The sequence below is a fragment of the Tamandua tetradactyla genome, chromosome 10, assembly GCF_023851605.1.
Source record: "Tamandua tetradactyla isolate mTamTet1 chromosome 10, mTamTet1.pri, whole genome shotgun sequence".
Lineage (NCBI taxonomy): Eukaryota > Metazoa > Chordata > Mammalia > Pilosa > Myrmecophagidae > Tamandua > Tamandua tetradactyla.
The window spans coordinates 22,677,026-22,696,706 of record NC_135336.1 but is presented as its reverse complement, the minus strand read 5'-3'; the positions used below and the strand labels follow the sequence as shown (position 1 = coordinate 22,696,706).

The 19,681-nt window shown below is 35.8% G+C and overlaps 1 protein-coding gene across 1 annotated transcript in view; it reads left to right on the top strand.

Moving 5' to 3' along the window:
* SLC49A4 (solute carrier family 49 member 4) overlaps window positions 1-19,681 on the top strand; it is a 118,400-nt gene that overhangs the window by 35,589 nt on the left and 63,130 nt on the right. Inside the window, exon 3 of the mRNA XM_077118147.1 lies at window positions 10,056-10,321. Within this exon, the coding sequence (XP_076974262.1) occupies window positions 10,056-10,321 (266 nt within the window). The remainder of the gene's footprint in view (window positions 1-10,055; window positions 10,322-19,681) is intronic.

Here is a 19,681-nt window from a genome sequence, read left to right as displayed (position 1 = left end):
CCCAAAGATTTTTACTTCTGATTATGATTCTCATACCTGGTGAATCTCCTCTTTCCTCTATTCCATTTTGTGCTTAGCCCATCCCTGTCCTTTCAATTTGGTGGTGGTTACTTTGATCCCATCTAATAAAAGTAGACTTGAATAGGTTCATGCCTTAATCTAATCTTTGCAACTAAACTGGCTCTGAGGGACAATTTTGTTTCCTGCCGTTTGGGATTTAGAAGCATCCTGGGGCTCCAAATTCCTGGATTTTCATTAAGTTTATATTGCAGGCTCTTATACAAAGAGATTCTCTTAGCAGTGCTCTTATTTCTTCCATCTATGTATGCAAACCAATGAATGCTTGCCTCACCTTCTTGTAGCACAGGAAGAGTCAGCAAACACAAAATAATGTTCCGAATTTTTTCTATCCAGTTCCAAATTATCACAAGCAAATTTTGCTATGCTTCAGAATGTTAACCGCAAAGGTGGTGGATTCTTTTGCCCAATACGCTCAAATGACCAATTCCTGAAACACCAGGATTTCGAAGAAAGTTTCTTACTAGGCATGTAGCAGGAAATCAGATGACCTATCAGCCCAAAATCCGTCTTCCTGAACTTCAGTAATTCTGATAGTTTTATAGAATTAAAAGATAGGCAGGTTTTAGGATAATGAGCACAGTGGGCCCAGATGATGTAATTAGAGGTGATCTAATTAATTGAACATGTCAAATTGATTACATGTTTAGTCACAGAATATATGTAAGAAAATGGCAACCTTAATATGATGATGGGCATGATTTTTAGTATTAGAATGAAGCGTACGTGACTTGTAGGTTGAAGTCTAAACTACTGCTGGGGTCCATTTTGGTTAGATCCAGTCTCAGTTATCCAGATAACTTTGGACTTGGAGTGGGTTAGTTCTGGGCTGACGCAAGGCCCTTCATTAAATGATAGTAGAGGCTGTCTTTGGTAATTAGACTCTAAAGTTGAAAAATTGAATAAATGCGTATAAATGAAGGTTAATCACAGGTTTTGACAATCACAGGGGCACAAGATAAAGGCTATACCATCATTATCAGAGATCAAGCAGCTGGATTACAATTCACTTATTTCCCTCTGTCTACTCCATTGTACCAGACAGCAAAAAGGAATATCTATCTAAGGATGCAGTATTCAAAATCATCCCAACTAATTTCTTAGTTACAAGAAGTCGCCTGCCATCTCAGCCTGCTTTCTAACCACTAAGCCAACACTAAATATGTTTTTGTGAATGCAGCACCCCAATTTTGGAGCTCATGTCTCTAAAATGACATGAGCTTGTTTCTCATTAAGAAACAAGTTAAGCTACTACAATGAGTAACTCCGAAATATAAAGGCTCAAATAAGATAATATGTCTTTCTTATTTAACAGCCCAGAGTTGAAAAATGGGCAAGGGCTGATAGGCAGTTTTGGTATACAAGGCCATCTAGGGACCCAAGTTCCCTCTACCTTATTGTTCCTCTAGGGAGATGACATCGACAGTTTGGTTGAAAGTTTACTCATCAGCCCAGTAGAAATATTTCATCCCACAGGAAGAAGGAAAGGGACCCCAGGGAGAGCAGTTTTGTTTTTATGGAGGTGACCTTGAAGTCAAATACCTTTTTCAGTTAGTCTATTTTTAAAAAAAAGCATAGATGTATAGAGTACTGATTCAAAATTTAAAAAGCATAGTATACCAAAAGATAAAAGGACTATTAATAAAAAATGAATTGCAAATTAAATTTTGCAATTTAATGGAGGTGACCTTGAAGTCATCCCACTTTCATCACATTGGCCCAAAACAAGGTCCCACCTAGCTGTAACAGTAGTTTAGAAATGTAGATTGCAGCTTACACCAGCAGAAATTGGGGTGATTGTAACTAAAAGGAAAATAGATCATTTATTGTCTTCTCTACAGGCAAATTGGAAAGGAAAGATCATATTGAATCCTCACCATGTACCATGCATCAAAACTAATTCCAGGCTAATTAAATGGTTAAATATTTAATTAAAAAAATATATAAATAATCATCTGATCTCTACATGGAAAATGCTTTCTTTTCTAAACATAAAACTATAGGAAAATCATGAGGAGAAAAATGTGTAGATCTGACTATAAACTGTTAAATGTTATGCTTCAAGAAAATAGACTAACTGATGAGAGGTTATCCTGGAGGTTATTCTTATGTATTATATAGACATCCCTTCTTAGTTAATGATGTATTAGAGTAGCTGGAGGGAAGTACTTGAAACTGTTGAGCTGTGTTTCAGTAGCCTTGATTCTTGAAGATGACTGTATAAAGATAAAACTTTTGTAGTGTGACTGGGATTGTGAAAACCTTGTGTTTGTTGCTCCTTTTATCTGGGGTATGGATGGATGAGTAAAAAAATATGGATAAAAATTAAATAAATAATAGGGGGACAAAAGTTAAAATAAATTGGGTAGATGGAAATACTAGTGGTCAATGAGGAGAGGTAAGGGGTATGGTATGTACGAGTTTTTCTTTTTTCTTTTTATTTCTTTTTCTGGAGTGATGCAAATGTTCTAAAAAATGATCATGGTGATGAATACACAACTATGTGATGATATTGTGAGTCATTGATTGTACACCATGTATGGAATTTTGTGTGTTAAGATTTATCAATAAAAATATATTTTTTAAAAATAGACTAACTGAAAAGGTATTTGTTAAAATAAGAGCTAGGAAAGGTAAATAATGAATGAAATGTATAGAGTACTCATTCAAAATAAAAAAGCATAGTATACCAAAAGATAAAAGGACTATTAATCAAAAATGAATTGCAAATTAAAGCAAGGAGATACCTTTTGGCTTTACTTAGTGTTGTAGACCGAACAATGGTCCCTCAAAGATGTTCATGTTCTAGTCTTTAGAATCTGTGAATTACATGGCAAAGACGAACTCAGATGGTAAATGAAATTATGTCACTAATCAACTGACCTTAAAATAAGATTGTCCTGGATTGTTTAGGTGGGGCTAGTGTAATCAGAAGGGTCTTTAAAAGGGAGGCAGAAAAGAGATCAGAGAGATGCCATATGAGAAGGACTTTGAAGATGGACCAAGGGGAACATAAGCCAAGGAATGTGAGTGGTCTCATGAAGCTTAAAAAGGCAAGGAAATGGGCGATGCAACAGTGGCTCAGCAGCAGAATTTTCACCTGCCATGCCAGAGACCCAGGCTTCAATTCCCCAAGCCTGCCCATGCCAAAATAAAAAAAGACAAGGAAACAGAAAGAAATGCAGCCCAGCTAACACCTTAATTTTAGCCCAGGAGACCCATGTCAGACCTCTGACCTACGGAATTGTTAGATATCTAATAAATTTGTATTGTGTTAAGCTGCTAAGTTTATGGTAAGTTTTTACAGCAGCAGTAGAAAACTAATATGCACAAAGTTGTTCGTATAAATGTATGTATGTATGTATGTATACTTATAATTTTTTAATGGTGATAATGCTGTTGAACCCCGCTGATGGGTATGTAAATTACTACAAACACTACTGAAAAAATAATTTGGGAGTGTGATTTATAAGACCTACAATATTCATCCCCTTTGATTTATTGACCCTAAAGTAATAATTTGGAAAATGGCAAATGTTTACATAAAAACATTGTCACAACAGTATCTATTTAATAGGATATTATTGAGCCATTAACAATTATGATTATAAAATTTTTTAATGAAATGAGAAGTATTCATGATAAACAGTAAAGTTAAAAAGACATAGTATATAAAAGTATATATATAATCAATGTGATATCTTTGATTATCCTTGCTTACCTATTGATAAAAAAATAAATGCCTTGAGAAACAGAACTGAAACATCAAAATATTAATAATTGTTGTCTGAATCAAGGTAGTGAATTTTTCTTCCCTTTTAATACTGTAAACTTTGATGATTTTTTTTCTTCTTTATATATTTCCTTTCAACAATTTCTACTACAAGTTTATATTACTTTTAAACCAAGAGGAGAAAAGTTATGAGATCATCATATTTAACACTAATAAAAATTCTATGAGAGTAAAAAAAATTCTATGAGAGTAAAATATCACTGAAGAAATTGAAGCAGAGAATAAGTGACTAGTGGTCATATAGTTAGCAAATTTAACTAAGCTGAGTCTTTTGATATCTAATCCAATATTCTTATCATTATTTTTTATGTACTTTCTATAAGTAATTAATAAGCATTATCATAAACTTTTTTTGAGGCAAAGAGTACACATCTTTATATTTATTCCATTTAGTGTCTAGCTGCAAGTGCCTTGCTCATAGTAGATACTCAGTGGATATTTTTTATTGACTCGTAATTGGCTAAAATTATCAAAGGATACACAAGTGAAATAAATTTTCATATGAGAAAACCAAGGTTATGATAACAAATTCTTTAGAAGAGCCTCACCATCATCTCTTTGTTTCTCCTTTCTAAATTTCCTTTTCCTCTAATTCATGACATTTCATTGCCCTATCTTTTCTAAGGGCTAAATAAAGGAAAACCGCTCTTAGCGCTTTTGCCATTTTAAATAGCTAGGAAACCCACTTGTGAGATTAGTGTGGGAAGATCAGGAGTAGAGGATAAATCTGTTAACCATTAGCATATTGAATCTTAGAAGTAAGTATTTTTATGTTTTCTAAATGATTTCATGTTAAAAATATAAAGAATTTAAGTTATGTGGATTGGACTTTTACTGAGGAAATATCTGCTGTGTAAATTTCTAAAAAACTGACCTAATGCTGTCACCAATGACCGTCAGTGAACTACAGGTGTGTAAAGTAGTACTAATGCATGGAATAAAACTATGCCAGCTGCTGTGTGCCTTTGGATCTGAGAAGCTTGGAGTATTTTAGCGTCAATGGTTTTTATTATTATTGTCATTAGCAGAGGACTCTCGGAATGAGACCCTGTGGGAGTGGAGAGAGATTTGTGGGCAGATGAAATGAGCCTGGATTTTGATTTCTAGTCTTGGCTTAGCCATTAGTAAGGTATATGACTTTGAAGCTCCCCCTAATACCCTTTGTTGGGGGGTGGGTGCAGGATCCAGGAATTGAACCCAGGTCTTCCTGCGAGCATTCTACCGCTGAACCACCCTAAATACTTTTTTGGAGAAAGGAAAGTTATAGAATTATAATGTGATTTCAAATGTGTTATAATCTTTCTGGAACTCAAATTTTATATTTGTAAAATAAGGAGGGGGGATTATCAAGGTGACATCCAAAATCCCTTTTAGCCATAAAAATTCTAATTCTAAAATGTCATATTAAGTTAAAATAATAGGAGTCATACATACTTGTTCCATTGTGTGAGAAAGCAAAACGTTAGGATACCAGAATATGTTAAATACTAGAATGTTAAGTATTTTAGAAACCATGAACTACGTATCTTCCATTTGAACTCTAGCTATTGGCATTTTTAAAAACCTATATAGGGTGGGCCACAGTGGCTCAGTAGGTAGAGTTCTCACCTGCTATGCTGGAGACCCGGGTTCAATTCCCGGTGCCTGCCCACGTTAAAAAAAAAAAAAAAAAGCCTATGTACATTGAATAACATGAAAATGAATGTAGCTGTGCGTGAATGCCATACAGTGTTCCGGTACAGCCTCGTCCCCTCTGCTGGCAGGACCCTAACTGAGGGAATCAGCAGGACTTGGCAGGCCTCTCCTGGCTAAGGCCTCCTTGGGTCACCTCAGACCAATAACGCTGGTGGGCAGCCTCGGTCTTTGTGTCTACCATCCTAGTTCTGTTGATGCTGGAGAAACTCCCATGGTTTTAATCCAGTCTTCCTCTCCATCTATCAGGGAGATTCCCCCGTCTCTCATCCATTTTTCCACCTCGACTGTGGGGATGGGATGGACCAGGCCCCGGAATCCCGATAAGGAGAAAAAAGGGAAATGGAACAAGACTCGATGGAGAAGGGGAGAACAGGGTAGCTGGAATGGGAAAAAGAAAAAAACAAGGAGAATAGTTCAGGAGTCATTAGGAAGGAGGAAACACACCTCCTGCCCCTTGACAGCTCCCTCAGTTTCATCTGCAAAAGGACAGAAAACAAACAGTTCCCTAGCTGGGAAGAAATGCTGATCTTCATCAGGCGTGAATTTTCAGGTAAGGAAACAAAAATGAGACTCCTTGAGTTAACTAGCCGACCTCTGCCTCAGAACTTATTGCAGAGGAGGAGAATAAACCACCTCCTCACGTGTTGTCTTTTAAGAAGAGAAATAGTAGGATTACAAAAAATCACACATAAAATACAGAGACCCCATATACCAACCTATTTTACATCTCGCGTTAGTGTGGAACATTTGTTGCAATTCACGAAAGAACATTTTTTATAAGTGTACTAATTAACTATAGTTCATTGTTTACAGTAGGGTTCACTGTATTGTACAGTCCTATATTTTGGGGTGTTTTTAAAATTTTTCTTCTAGTAACATGTATACAACTTAAAGTTTCCCTGTTTAACCACATTCAGATATATGATACAGTGCTGCTAGTTACGTTCACAGTGTTGGGCTACATCCTCACTATCCATCACCAAACTTTTCTATCAACCCGAATAGAAACTGTACAATTTAAGCGTCAACTCTCCATTTCCTCCCACCCACCTTAGGCCCTGAAGATGTTTCCCTGGTAACCTATAGTCTAGTTTCTAACTCTATGAATTTGCTTATTCTAGTTATTTCATGTCAGTGAGAACATATAACATTTGTCGTTTTGTGTCTGTCTTGTTATATTATTATATTATCAGCATAATATCTTCAGGGCTCATTCATGTTGTCACATGTATCAGAACTTTCATCCCTTTTTATGGCTGAATAGTATTCCATTATATGTATTATGTTTTATTTATCCATTCATCAGTTGATGAATACTAGGGTTGTTTCCATCTTTTGGCTATTATGAACTATGCTGCTGTGAACATCAATGTGCCGATATCTGTTTGAGTCCTGCTTTTAGTTGTTTGGGGTATATACCTAGAAGTGGGATTGCTAATCATGTGGTAGTTTTATACTTACCTTTCTGAGGAACCACCAAATTGTCTTCTACAGCAGCTGTACCATTTTACATTCCTCCCAACAATGAGTGAGTGTTCCTGTTTCTCCACATCCTCTCCAAAACTTGTAATTTTCCAATTTTTTATAGTAATCATTCTAGTGGATACAAATGGATTCTCATTGTGGATTTACTTTGCATTTCCCTAATAGTTCATGATGTTGAGCATCTTCTCATGCTTTTTGGCCATTTGTATATCTTCTTTGAAGAAATATCTATTCAAATCTTTTGCCCGTTTTTTAGTTGTGTTGTCTTTTTTTGTTGAGTTGTAGGATTTCTTTATATATTCTGGATATTAGACCTTATCAGATATGTGGTTTCCAAATATTGTCTCCCAGTAAGTAGGTGATTGTTCTAGTTTGCTAGGTGCTGGAATGCGATATACCAGAAACAGAATGGCTTTTAAAAGGGGGAATTTATTAAGTTGTAAGTTTACAGTTCTAAGGCTGTGAAAATGTCTAAATTAAAGCAAGTCTATAAAATACCCAAATTAAGGCACCAACAAAAAGGTTACCTTCACACAAGAAGGGCCAATGAACTTCAGAGTTTCTCTCTCAACTGGAGAGGCACATGGCGAACATGACAATGTCTGCTAGCTTTGTCTCCAGGCTTCTTGTTTCATGAAGCTCCCCCAGGGGCGTTTTCCTTCTTCATTTGCAAGGCCTCTGGCTGCACAGTCTCTCGTGGTTCTTGTGGCTCTGGGGATTTTTCCAAAATGTTTCCTCTTTTAAAGGATTCCAGTAAACTAATCAAGATCCACCTGGCATGGGTGGAGCCACATCTCCCTCTAATCGAAGGTTAAAACCCACAATTGGGCACGTCACATCTCCATGGCGGAAATCCAGTCAAGCTTCCAACCTACAGTGCTGAATAGAGGTTAAAAGAAACGGCTGCCTCAAGAGATCAGGATCAGGATTAAAACATGGCTTTTTTAGGGTATATAATCCTTTCATACAGTTTTCTTTTTACTTTCATAATGAAGTCCTTTGATGCACAGAGTTCTTAAATTTAGATGAGGACCCATTCATCCATTTTTTGTTGTTGCTTGTGTTTTGCTGTAAAGTCTAAGAAGTCATTGCCCAACACAAGGTCCTAGAGATGCTTCTGGCAGTTTTATAGTTCTGGTTCTTATATTTAAGTCTTTGATCCATTTTGAGTTTGCTGCTTGGAAAATGTCTATGCAGTTTCACTGGGAAGTTATAAATACTCAAGCCATGGTGATAATTTGGGTTTTATATCTTAACCCTAAGGATTCATACTATTTCACAGTTTGTTTATTTGTTTGCTTTTGATAGATTATTTCTTCCACTCTCTTTCTAACCTTAACATTTTAGGTGTAATAAAATTTGTTCGTTCCAGCACTTCTCCTAGATGAGATGACTCTTTCATGAACACCTCACGAAAGTATTAAATATCAAAGCAGTTACTTTTATGAGCCACCATGCACTGTCTGATTGCTATGCCATCATGAGTCATAAGTAACACCACTTAATGACTTTGTTTTAAGAATATTTCTATGACGAAATTGCTATGTGACAGCTTGGGATCCTCTGGATTTTGGAGGAGGTATTTGGATTCATAAACAGTTTAAATCACAACTGCATAGAAAATAGTTCCCCTTCCAAAAGAAGATTTTTAAAAAGTCTTCAGTTTTTTTACTTTCGCAGTATTAATGATATCAAGCTATCTTGCCTTAAAATAATTTTTTCCAAAATTATGTGAAGATATCAGCAAACCCAATTCCCATATTTCATTTTCCACTTATTTATGTTTCTACATGAGGGTCTATCTCTCCCCAAATGTCTATTGTTTCCTTCTACATTCAGAAAACTTTTTCTACATGGCTTAAGGTGGCAGTTGTTTAAAAAAATAAAAAGAAGATTGGACATCCATATGGTGCTGAAAAAGCACAGCAAGCAGAAAAAAATATCATTTAATGTCATGTGTACCTTCTCTTCCCTTTCCTCTACCTCCAAAACAGAAGAGATTGACTTGCTCCCTTTCTTACCTACACTTTTGAACTTCTGACTTATTTTTTTTCCTTCAAGTCTCCTCTTGAATGTGAATCTGTGTGTTAGATGCAGGGGGAGAAATGGAGAAAGAAGTTTGCTCAGTAAGGAACAGGATAGAGAGCTAAATAGAATATTGAGAAAAATGAGCAAGATAACAAATATGATGGAAGTAAGAAATTACTCTTCACTAGCCCTTACAACAGTAGAGTCAGAATCAAAGTAAGAACTGTAAGGAATGTAGCAATCCAAAAATTACAGTACCTTAACCGAACAGATGTGCAATAAATACATATTGAATTTAGACTAATCTCATCTTGAAAGTGGAAATATACATTGCCCATGCCATTCAGCTGATTAGTTACAGACCTGGGCCTGAACCCAGGTCCTCTGATTCCTCAATCTCCTTTTCTGTTAGAAGATACCATCATGACTATTTTCTTTTTTATATTTCTAATACTGGGCACATGGTAGGTAGGAAATGTTGAGCACAGCTGATTTATTTGTAGGTTTGGTGGCACTCTATTAATGAGTGACATTCTAGTAGAAGGGGTATGGGTTTTGGAGTCAGACTTTTGGAGTCAAAGCTGAATCTCAGCTTTGCCTGTTAGCATTTGGGCAAGTTTCTTCATCTTTCTGAGCCTACATTTTTATATCTCAATTAATGAGAATAGTAATAGCAATAATTCCTACCACTCAGGATTGTTTTGAGTATTAAATGAAACAAGGTATATGAAGTACTTAGCTTGGTATGTGGTACAAATCAGAGGCTTCAGTAAGTGTTTGTGAAATGAATAAGTGACATTTCTATATCTAATCTCCCTAATTGTGTGTCAACATACTTTACCTTTTAGTGAATCCCATTCTTCACAGACATGTATACTTACTGCGTAGTTCAGCTGCTGTTTTACTAACTGCTTCTCTGGTTTAGAAGATGCCTGCGCTATCTCACAGCCTTTTTAATTTATTTGTTTAATTCCAGATTCATCCATGGAGGACAGTTGTTAAATGGATTGGCAGGTCCAACTGTAATGAATGCTGCTCCGTTCCTCTCCACAACATGGTTTTCTGCAGATGAACGGGCCACTGCCACAGCCATTGCATCAATGCTCAGTTATCTTGGTGGAGCATGTTCATTTTTAGTTGGACCCCTTGTTGTTCCAGCTCCTAATGGGACTTCACCTCTTCTGGCTTCAGAAAATAGCAGGGCCCACATTAAAGATCGCATAGAGACTGTTCTGTATGCAGGTATTTTGAAGTCTATTCTCTTCCTATTATACCTTTCCTTTATCCCAGTCATCTTTAATTTTTGTATACCAGATCCCTTGATAAGAGATATTTATGAGAAACTAGTCACATAATGTGGAAATATGCATTTCAAACCTACACTCTTTTTAGATTGTTATTTTGTTGATTTTACTTCCCTGGGCACATGGTAGGTAGGAAATGTTGAGCACAGCTGATTTATTTGTAGGTTTGGTGGCACTCTGTTAATGAGTGACATTCTAGTAGAAGGGGTATGGGTTTTGGAGTCAGACCTTTGGAGTCAAAGCTGAATCTCAGCTTTGCCTGTTAGCATTTGGGCAAGTTTCTTCATCTTTCTGAGCCTACATTTTTATATCTCAATTAATGAGAATGGTAATAGCAATAATTCCTACCACTCAGGATTGTTTTGAGTATTAAATGAAACAAGGTATATGAAGTACTTAGCTTGGTATGTGGTACAAATCAGAAGCTTCAGTAAGTGTTTGTGAAATGAATAAGTGACATTACTATATCTAATATAGGGAAAAGACTAGTGGCTAAACAAGCTGTGGTGTATATACATATGAGGGAATATTTACAATTAAGCACTGTATGACACATTGTGAGAGTTTTGCCAATTGAGAAGTATGACGGAGTTCAGGCCACATCAAACCACCCTCACTTCTGAAACCATTTGCAAGTTTCAGGGATTTCAAAACCAGCCTCAGTTTCCATAATTCACCAGGGACTCACAGAACTCAATGAAAGCTTTTGTACTCATGGTTACTATTTATTACAGGGAAAGGATGGAGATTAAAATCAGCCAAGGGAGTAAGCACAGATGGCAAGCTGTAGGAGGGGCTCCCCACATCCTTATCATACAGAGCTTCCATTTGTTTGTCCCCATGGAGTCATGGACAACATTAACTCCTCCAGGCCACAGTGTATGACAGTGTGCGTGAAGTATTGCCAAAAAGGAAAGCTCACCTGAGACACTTGTGTCCTGAGTTTGTATTGGGGCTTGACTACATACTGCCTTTGTGGCTGCCTTTTGTCTCCGGCCCCTCTAGAGGCAGAACTGATACTGCATGGTCCAAATACCCCATTGTAAATCACATGGTTAGACTGTTCTTGGCCAAAGCTCCCAGGCAAACCAACACATTCCTACCAGGCCTGACATTCCAAAGGCCCAGAGATAACCTCCCTGTAGCAGAAGGTAATGATTATCTTTTAAGTTACGGGGTTTTAAGCAACTGTGTTAATGCTCTTATGTCCTCCTGCTCTGGCTCCCACCCAGTCAAGCAGAACCTTCTACTCAAAGCTTCCAGGTATTGCTTCAGTGCTTTCATATCTGTCAATCTCCCTTCCCAAAATAATGTCCCATAACCTTTCATTCCAATAAAAAATACGTTGCTAGAATCATTACCTTAAAAGATTAAAGACTGTTAAATTATTTCAATACCTTTAAAAGCCCTCATAAATAGAGATTATTGCTTAACTATACATTTTTATTATTCTCTTTATAGGTTTTTTCGTTCACATTGTCCTTCTCTTACCCCATTAAGTTATAAGTAGAGATATATCTACTTACTATTATTCGAGTGTTATTTGAGTAAATACTTCAAATTCAGTGATATTAGTTGACTGAATATGTAGAGTAGGAGTTGGCAAACTTTTTCTGTAAAGAACAGATAGCAAGTATAGAATTGCCATATGACCTGGCAATACCATTGCTAGATATTTACTCAGAGGACATGAGGGCAAAGACACAAACAGACATTTGCATACCAATGTTTATAGCAGCATTATTTACAACTGCCAAGAGATAGAAACAGCCCAAATGTCTATCAAAAGACTAGTGGCTAAACAAGCTGTGGTGTATATACATATGATGGAATATTGTGCAGCTGTAAGACAGAATAAAGTTGTGAGGTATATAACAGCATGGATGGACCTTAAGGACATTATGCTGAGTGAGATTAGCCAGAAAGAAAAGAACAAATACTGTATGGTCTCACTGATAGGAACTAACATTAATGAATGAAATTGGATAATTTCAATTAAGAACAGAGGTCATCAGGGGATAGAAATAGGGTAGATATTAGGTAATTGGAACTGAAGGGATACAGATTGTGCAATGGTACTAATTGTAAAAATTCAGAAATGGATAGCACAATACTACCTAACTGTAATACAATCATGTTAGAACACTGAATGAAGCTGAGTGTGAAAATGATAGAGGGAGGAGGGCTGGGGGCACAAATGAAATCAGAAGGAAAGATATACAATAACAACTGAGATGGTATAATCTAGGAATGCCTCGAGTATATAATGATATTGACTAAATGTACAAATTTAAAAATGTTTTGCATGAGGAAAAACAAAGGAATGTCAATAATGCAGGATGTTGAAAATAAATGGTAATTAATATTTTAAAACTTTAATTTATGTATTAGACTAAAGCAAAAAGTGTTTATATGGTACAAAATTTATATTTTGACTAGTGCATTTCCTAATATAACTTATGTGGACAGCATAATTGAACACCATAAGTACATGGAACCTTGAGTAGGGCATGAGATTTTGTAGTTTTGTCTGATGCCTCGATAAATCCCAAAAGGATTTGAACAGTGAATACCAAAGTATTTGCAAAGTCCCCTTGGGGAAATGGTGAGAAAGGGGGAATATTCAGGTTCCCCAAGTGGAGTATTCTTGATATTCTCACAAGCAGTGGGGACAACTAAAGCAATAGGCTGAGCCCCCAATCTTGGGGTTTGTTCATATGAAACTTAACCCCACAAAGGATATGCTAAGCCTACTTAAAATTAGGCCTAAGAGTCATCCCCCAGAGAACCTCTTTCATTGCTCAGATGTAGCTCTCTCACTCTCTCTCAGCCAATATAAGCAAACTCACTGCCCTCCCCCTCTCTATGTGGGACATGACTCCCAGGGGGTGTGGACCTTCCTGGCAGTGTAGAACAGAAATCCTGGAATGAGCTGGAACTCAGCATCAAGGGATTGAGAAAATCTTCTCGACTAAAAGGGGGAAGAGTGAAATGAGACAAAATAAAGTGTCAATGGCTGAGACATTCCAAACAGAGTCAAGAGGGTATCCTGGAGGTTATTCTTATGCATTAAATAGATATCACCTTTTTAGTTAAGGCATTGCAGACAGGCTGGAGGGAACTGCCTGAAAATGTAGAGCTGTGTTCCAGTAGCCATGTTTTTGAAGATGATTGTATAATGATGTAGCTTTCTCAATGTGACTGTGTGTTTGTGAAAACCTTGTGTCTGATGCTCCTTTTATCTACCTTATGGACAGATGAGTAAAACATATGGATTAAAAATAAATAAATAATAGGGGGAACAAATGTTAAAATGAATTTAGTAGATTGAAATGCTAGTGATCAATGAAAGGGAGGAGTAAGGAGTATGGTATATATGTTTTTTTCTGTTTTCTTTTTAATTCTTTTTCTGAATTGATGCAAATGTTCTAAGAAATGATTGTGATGATGAATATACAACCATGTGATAAAAAAAAAAGACCATATAACAATTATTTTGGGGCTTGTAGACCATGCAGTTGCTTTCACAACCACTCAGTGCTGCCCTTGGAGTATGAAGATAGCTATACACAGTATGTAAACAAATGAGTGAGGCTATGTTCTGATAAAACATTATTTATGGACATTAAAATTTGAATTTCATATGATTTTTTAATGTCATAAAACATTCTTTTGATTTTTTTCAACTTTTTAAAATTTAGAAACCATTATTAATTTGTAGACAGGACAAAAACTGGTGGCATTTAGCCTGTGGACCATAGTTTGCTGACCCCTGATGTAAGCAGACTACTTTTTTCTTTTTTCCTAATTGAACTAAAAATAAGGGTAAAATGAGAGTCACATAATTCTCTGTAGAGACCTAGATTGTTATAGAAAAAAAATGTTTCTTTCTTGTCATATGAAAATAAAATATTAATACCGTATTGACCATTGTTTAAAATACTTCAGCATATGCAAAATACAAAAATCTCAAACGTTTCCGATGAGCCTTCATTAGAAAGTAAAGGAGGTATTGTAAAATTATCTTATAAAGTAGAAGCTATCAATAAAGAGATATAAATTATATCTATCTATATATATATAAGGATTTCTGGAATTGAAAAGTACTATAACCAAAATGAAAAATTCATGGATGGGGCTCAACAGATTTGAACTGGCAGAAAAAAGAATCAGAAACTTGAAGACATATTAATGGACATTGTACAATGTATTACTCTGGGTTCTCTAGAGAAACAACCAACAGGAGATATCTGTAAATATAGGATTTATAAAAGTGGCTCATTCAGCTCTGGGGATGCAAGAGTCCAAAATCTGTAGGACAAGCCACAAGGTTAGCAACTCTGATGAAGGTTCTTGAACTCCACAGGAGAGGCTGGCTGGCTGAAGAAGCAGTGAAAATTCACTCTTATCCCTTAAAAGTATTCAAATGATTGGATCAAATCCAAATTGATTGGATGCTCTTATTTGTGGAAGACACACCCTTAGTTGATTGTGTAATGAGCTACAGATGCAACAAACTAACTGATGATTTAATAAATCAGCCTTCTGGTTTATCAACCAGCCATGAAATATCCTTTCAGTAATGGTTAGGCCAGTGCTTACTTGACCAGACAACTGGGCACCATCACTTGACCAAGTTGACACTGGAGCCTATCACATACAGTCTGAAAAACAGAGAAAAAAAGAATGAAGAAAAATTATCAGAGCTTCAGAGAAATATGGGATACCATTAAGCATACCACATATGACTAATGGGAGTACTACAATGAGAAGGAAGAAAGAGGAAGAAAAAATTTGAAAAAAATGACTGAAAACTTCCCAAATGTGTTAGAAAACTTTAATTGACACATCCAAGAAGTTCACTGAACTCAAAGTAAGAATAACCAAAGAAAGATACACTCAGACATATTATAGTGACAATGTTGAAAGCTTAAGGCAAAAAGAAAATCCTGAAATCAGTAAGAAAAAATGACTAAATCATGAGCAAGGGAACCCCCAAAAGATTAACATCTGACTTCTTCTCAGAAAAAATGGAGGTCTGAAGGGAGTAGGGTGATATATTCAAAGCGCTGAAAGGAAAAAAAAACCTGTCAGCCAGGAATATTGTATCCAGCAAAACTAACTTACAAAAATAGGTGGTGCAAAAAAAAGTAATAATAATAAGTGGTGCAAGGGTAGCTCAGTGGTAGAATTTTCACCTGACATGCAGGAGCACTGGGTTTGATTCCTAGAGCCTACACATTAAAAAAAAAAAAAAATTTAAGGCAAAAATAATGACATTCCCAAATAAATTATAGTTGAAAGTATTCATTGATGGCAGACCCTCTTACAAGAAATAATAAAGAAGTTATTCAGGCTGAACGTAAATGACATCAGACATGGTCAATACACCTGAAGAAACAAAGAGTGCCAGTAAAGGATAAAATGCAATTATAAAAGATAGGATACGTCCATATTTCTTCTCTTAACCAATTTAAAAAGCAATTGTATAAACTATATATATTTTATTCTTGAACCTATAACTTGTGGAAATCTAGTCTATCTGATAAAAATAGTGCAAGAGAGGCAGGAGGGAGCAAAGCAGTATAGCATAACATAATGACACCAAAAGATTACTCAAGCCACAGGATGAAATGAAGAAAACAGAAATAGTAAATGAGAAGGTCTGTGTCACAAATTTTATGAATACATAATTTCTTCAAGTATTTTTATTCTCTTTACGTATCTCAGCTCCTTTAAGAGACAAAAAATTATATAAAGTAATCATTACAGCACTGTATTATTGGGTTTGTTAACATATAAATGTAACCTGTATAACAATAACAGCACTAAATATAGGAAAAGGGACTAGAACTATATAGGAGTAACATTTCTACATCTCACTATAAATAAGTCAGTATAAGCTGAAGTAGAGTCTGATAAGTAAAAAAGTATGTTGTAAGCCCTAGAGACTCACTAACAAAATAACCGTGGAAAAGAAATGAAAAAATATTTAAATAATTTAAATCTTACACTGTAAAATATTCGCTTACATCTGGCTTGCCACCATGGGATCAACAATTACATCCTGACCAAAAGGGGGAAAAGGAGTGTAACAAAGTATTAGTGGCTGAGAGAGTTCAAATAGAGTCAAGAGGCTACTCTGGAGGCCACACTTAAACAAGCTTCAGTTAGACATTGCTACCTATCATAACTTGCCAAACCCCAACCAGAACCATTCCAGCCAATCCAAAAGAACACCTAGGGTAATATATAAGATTCTACAAAAGTTCCACGCACTAGGGTAATTTTCCAGAAACCTACAACCTCAAGACGGTCCCTGGACCAGATAAGTCCTGAAACCTAGAGGGCCCAGCCTCTCCAGAACATCAGATGGTTCCATCTCCCTACACCATATTTTTGACAGCCCCTTTCAACATGAAACAGTTAGAATGGCCATAGCCCACATACCCCTAAAGAGAGAGATAGAAATATCAAAGGTGATGGTGGAGTTATACAGAGAAGATAGGTTTTAACATATGAATATGATTGCTGAATCATTAAATTGATATTTCTTTTAGTCTCCAGTGTCTTAGTGCAGCTAGAAGTAAAAACCTAAAATTCTGGAATTGTAACCTATACCATATGCTGAAATCTGTTCTACAAATAATTGTTGTGCTTTTAAATTTATTGCTTATATATATATATGATATTTTTCATAAAAAAGAAAAAAAAGTCAATTGTGATGATAAAAAAATATTTATTTCTTCTAGCCTCCTATATTCTGGAGCAATTAGAAGGAAAAATCTGGGAGGATGGTATGGTAGCCATGACAAACTCAGATCTGTCCTGTAGCTATTTGTTGAAGAATGCTTTGAAATATTGCTATTTTCTTTCTTCGCTTTGTGTATATGTTATATTATACAATAAAAAAGTTAAAAAAAAATGAGAAATAGGATTCCAGTGAATGTTTGCTTGCAGAATTCTGATTTCGGGAATGTGAAGCCCTAGATAGATTGTGGTATATGAACATGTATATGTAAAGTTTCATTTATTCCTCATGGAGGTTTTCATTATTAGAAAAAATGTAAGTAGTAAAAAAAAAACTTGGCTTGTTAGTGCTAAAAAAGTTTTCTATTTTGTATTTATTTTAATAAATATATTTGGCTTAATGGTCAAAAGTATATATATATTTTTTAAGGCATGTGCTGGTTTGAAGGTATTATATACCCCCGAAAATCCATGTTTTAATCCTGATCCAATTTTTTTTTTTTAAATCCTAATTCAGTACTGTAGTGTGAAGCTTTTCATTAGATTATCTCTATGGAGATGTTGTGTGCCCAATTGTGGGTGTGAGGCTTTGATTAAATAGAGATGTGACTCCACCCATTATAGGTGGGTCTTGATTAGTTTACTGGAATCCTTTAAAAGAGAAAACAGTATAGAGAGAGTCAGAAATGACAGAAACTTCAGAGCCAGCAGAGTGAGAAGAGACATGGATATTTGGAGGTACCTGGAGCGCAGGAGACATTGCCTTGTGCCTTCCCATGAGATGTTAAGCAAGCCAGAATCTGGAGAGCGCCAAGGGAAGCCGAGAGATGAAAGCCAGCCCCAGAGAAGCAAAGTGAGGAATCCCCACAGGAACAGAAGCTGAAAGCAACAGAGCCCAGGAGCAAGGGACCAACATAGCCACAAGACTACTTAGCTGACAGAGGTAGTCCTGACCCACCAGCCTTCCTTGAATTAAAGTTTCTTTCCCTGGATGCCTTAGTTTGGACATTTTCTAGGTTTTGAACTGTAAGCTTTCAACTTATTAAATTCCTCTTTCTAAAAGCCATTCTTCTGGTATATCACATTCTGGTAGCTTGGAAACTAAAACAATGCAAAAGAAAGCAGTAAAGGAAAAATAAAGAGGACAAATAAAAAAGACATGAAACACAAACACAACAAAAAGTAAAATATCACATATAAATCTAACCATATTACTAATAACATTAAATGTATATGGATTTAGCAAATCAGTTAAAACCCAGAGTTTGTCAAACTGAATAAAAAGCAAGTTCCACTTTGAAACACTTTAGTTTCAAATATACAGTAGGTTAAAAGTAAGACAAAAAAGATATACCATGGAAACAGAAACCATAAGGGAACTGGAGTAGCTATACTAATATCAGACTAAATAGAATTTAAACAGAAAATGTTGCTAGAGATAATTTAGGACATTTTATATTGATAAAAGGTAAATCCATTAGTAGACATAGCACTTACAAGCATATAAGCACTTACAACAGGACCCCAAAACACACGAATCAAAAATGGACAAAACTAAATCAATTAATGTAATACACCATATCAACAAATCAAAGCAGAAAAATCACATGATCATCTCAATTGATGCAGAGAAGGCATTTGACAAGATTCAACATCCTTTCCTGTTGAAAACACTTCAAAAGATAGGAATACAAGGGAACTTCCTTAAAATGATAGAGGGAATATATGAAAAACCCACAGCTAATATCATCCTCCATGGGGAAAAATTGAAAACTTTCCCCCTAAGATCAAGAACAAGACAAGGATGTCCACTATCACCACTATTATTCAACATTGTGTTGGAGGTTCTACCCAGAGCAATTAGACAAGAAAAAGAAATACAAGGCATCAAAATTGGAAAGGAAGAGGTAAAACTATCACTGTTTGCAGACGATATGATACTATACGTCGAAAACCCGGAAAAATCCACAACGAAACTACTAGAGCTAATAAAGGAGTACAGCAAAGTAGCAGGTTACAAGATCAACATTCAAAAATCTGTAGCATTTCTATACACTAATAATGAACAAGCTGAGGGGGAAATCAAGAAACGAATCCCATTTACAATTGCAACTAAAAGAATAAAATACCTAGGAATAAATTTAACCAAAGAGACAAAAAAACTATATAAAGAAAACTACAAAAAACTGTTAAAAGAAATCACAGAAGACCTAAATAGATGGAAGAGCATACCGTGTTCATGGATTGAAAGACTAAATATAGTTAAGATGTCAATTCTACCTAAATTGATTTACAGATTCAATGCAATACCAATCAAAATCCCAGCAACTTATTTTTCAGAAATAGAAAAACCAATAAGCAAATTTATCTGGAAGGGCAGGGTGCCCCGAATTGCTAAAAACATCTTGAGGAAAAAAAACGAAGCTGGAGGTCTTGCACTGCCTGACTTTAAGGCATATTATGAAGCCACAGTGGTCAAAACAGCATGGTATTGGCATAAAGATAGATATATCGACCAATGGAATCGAATAGAGTGCTCAGATATAGA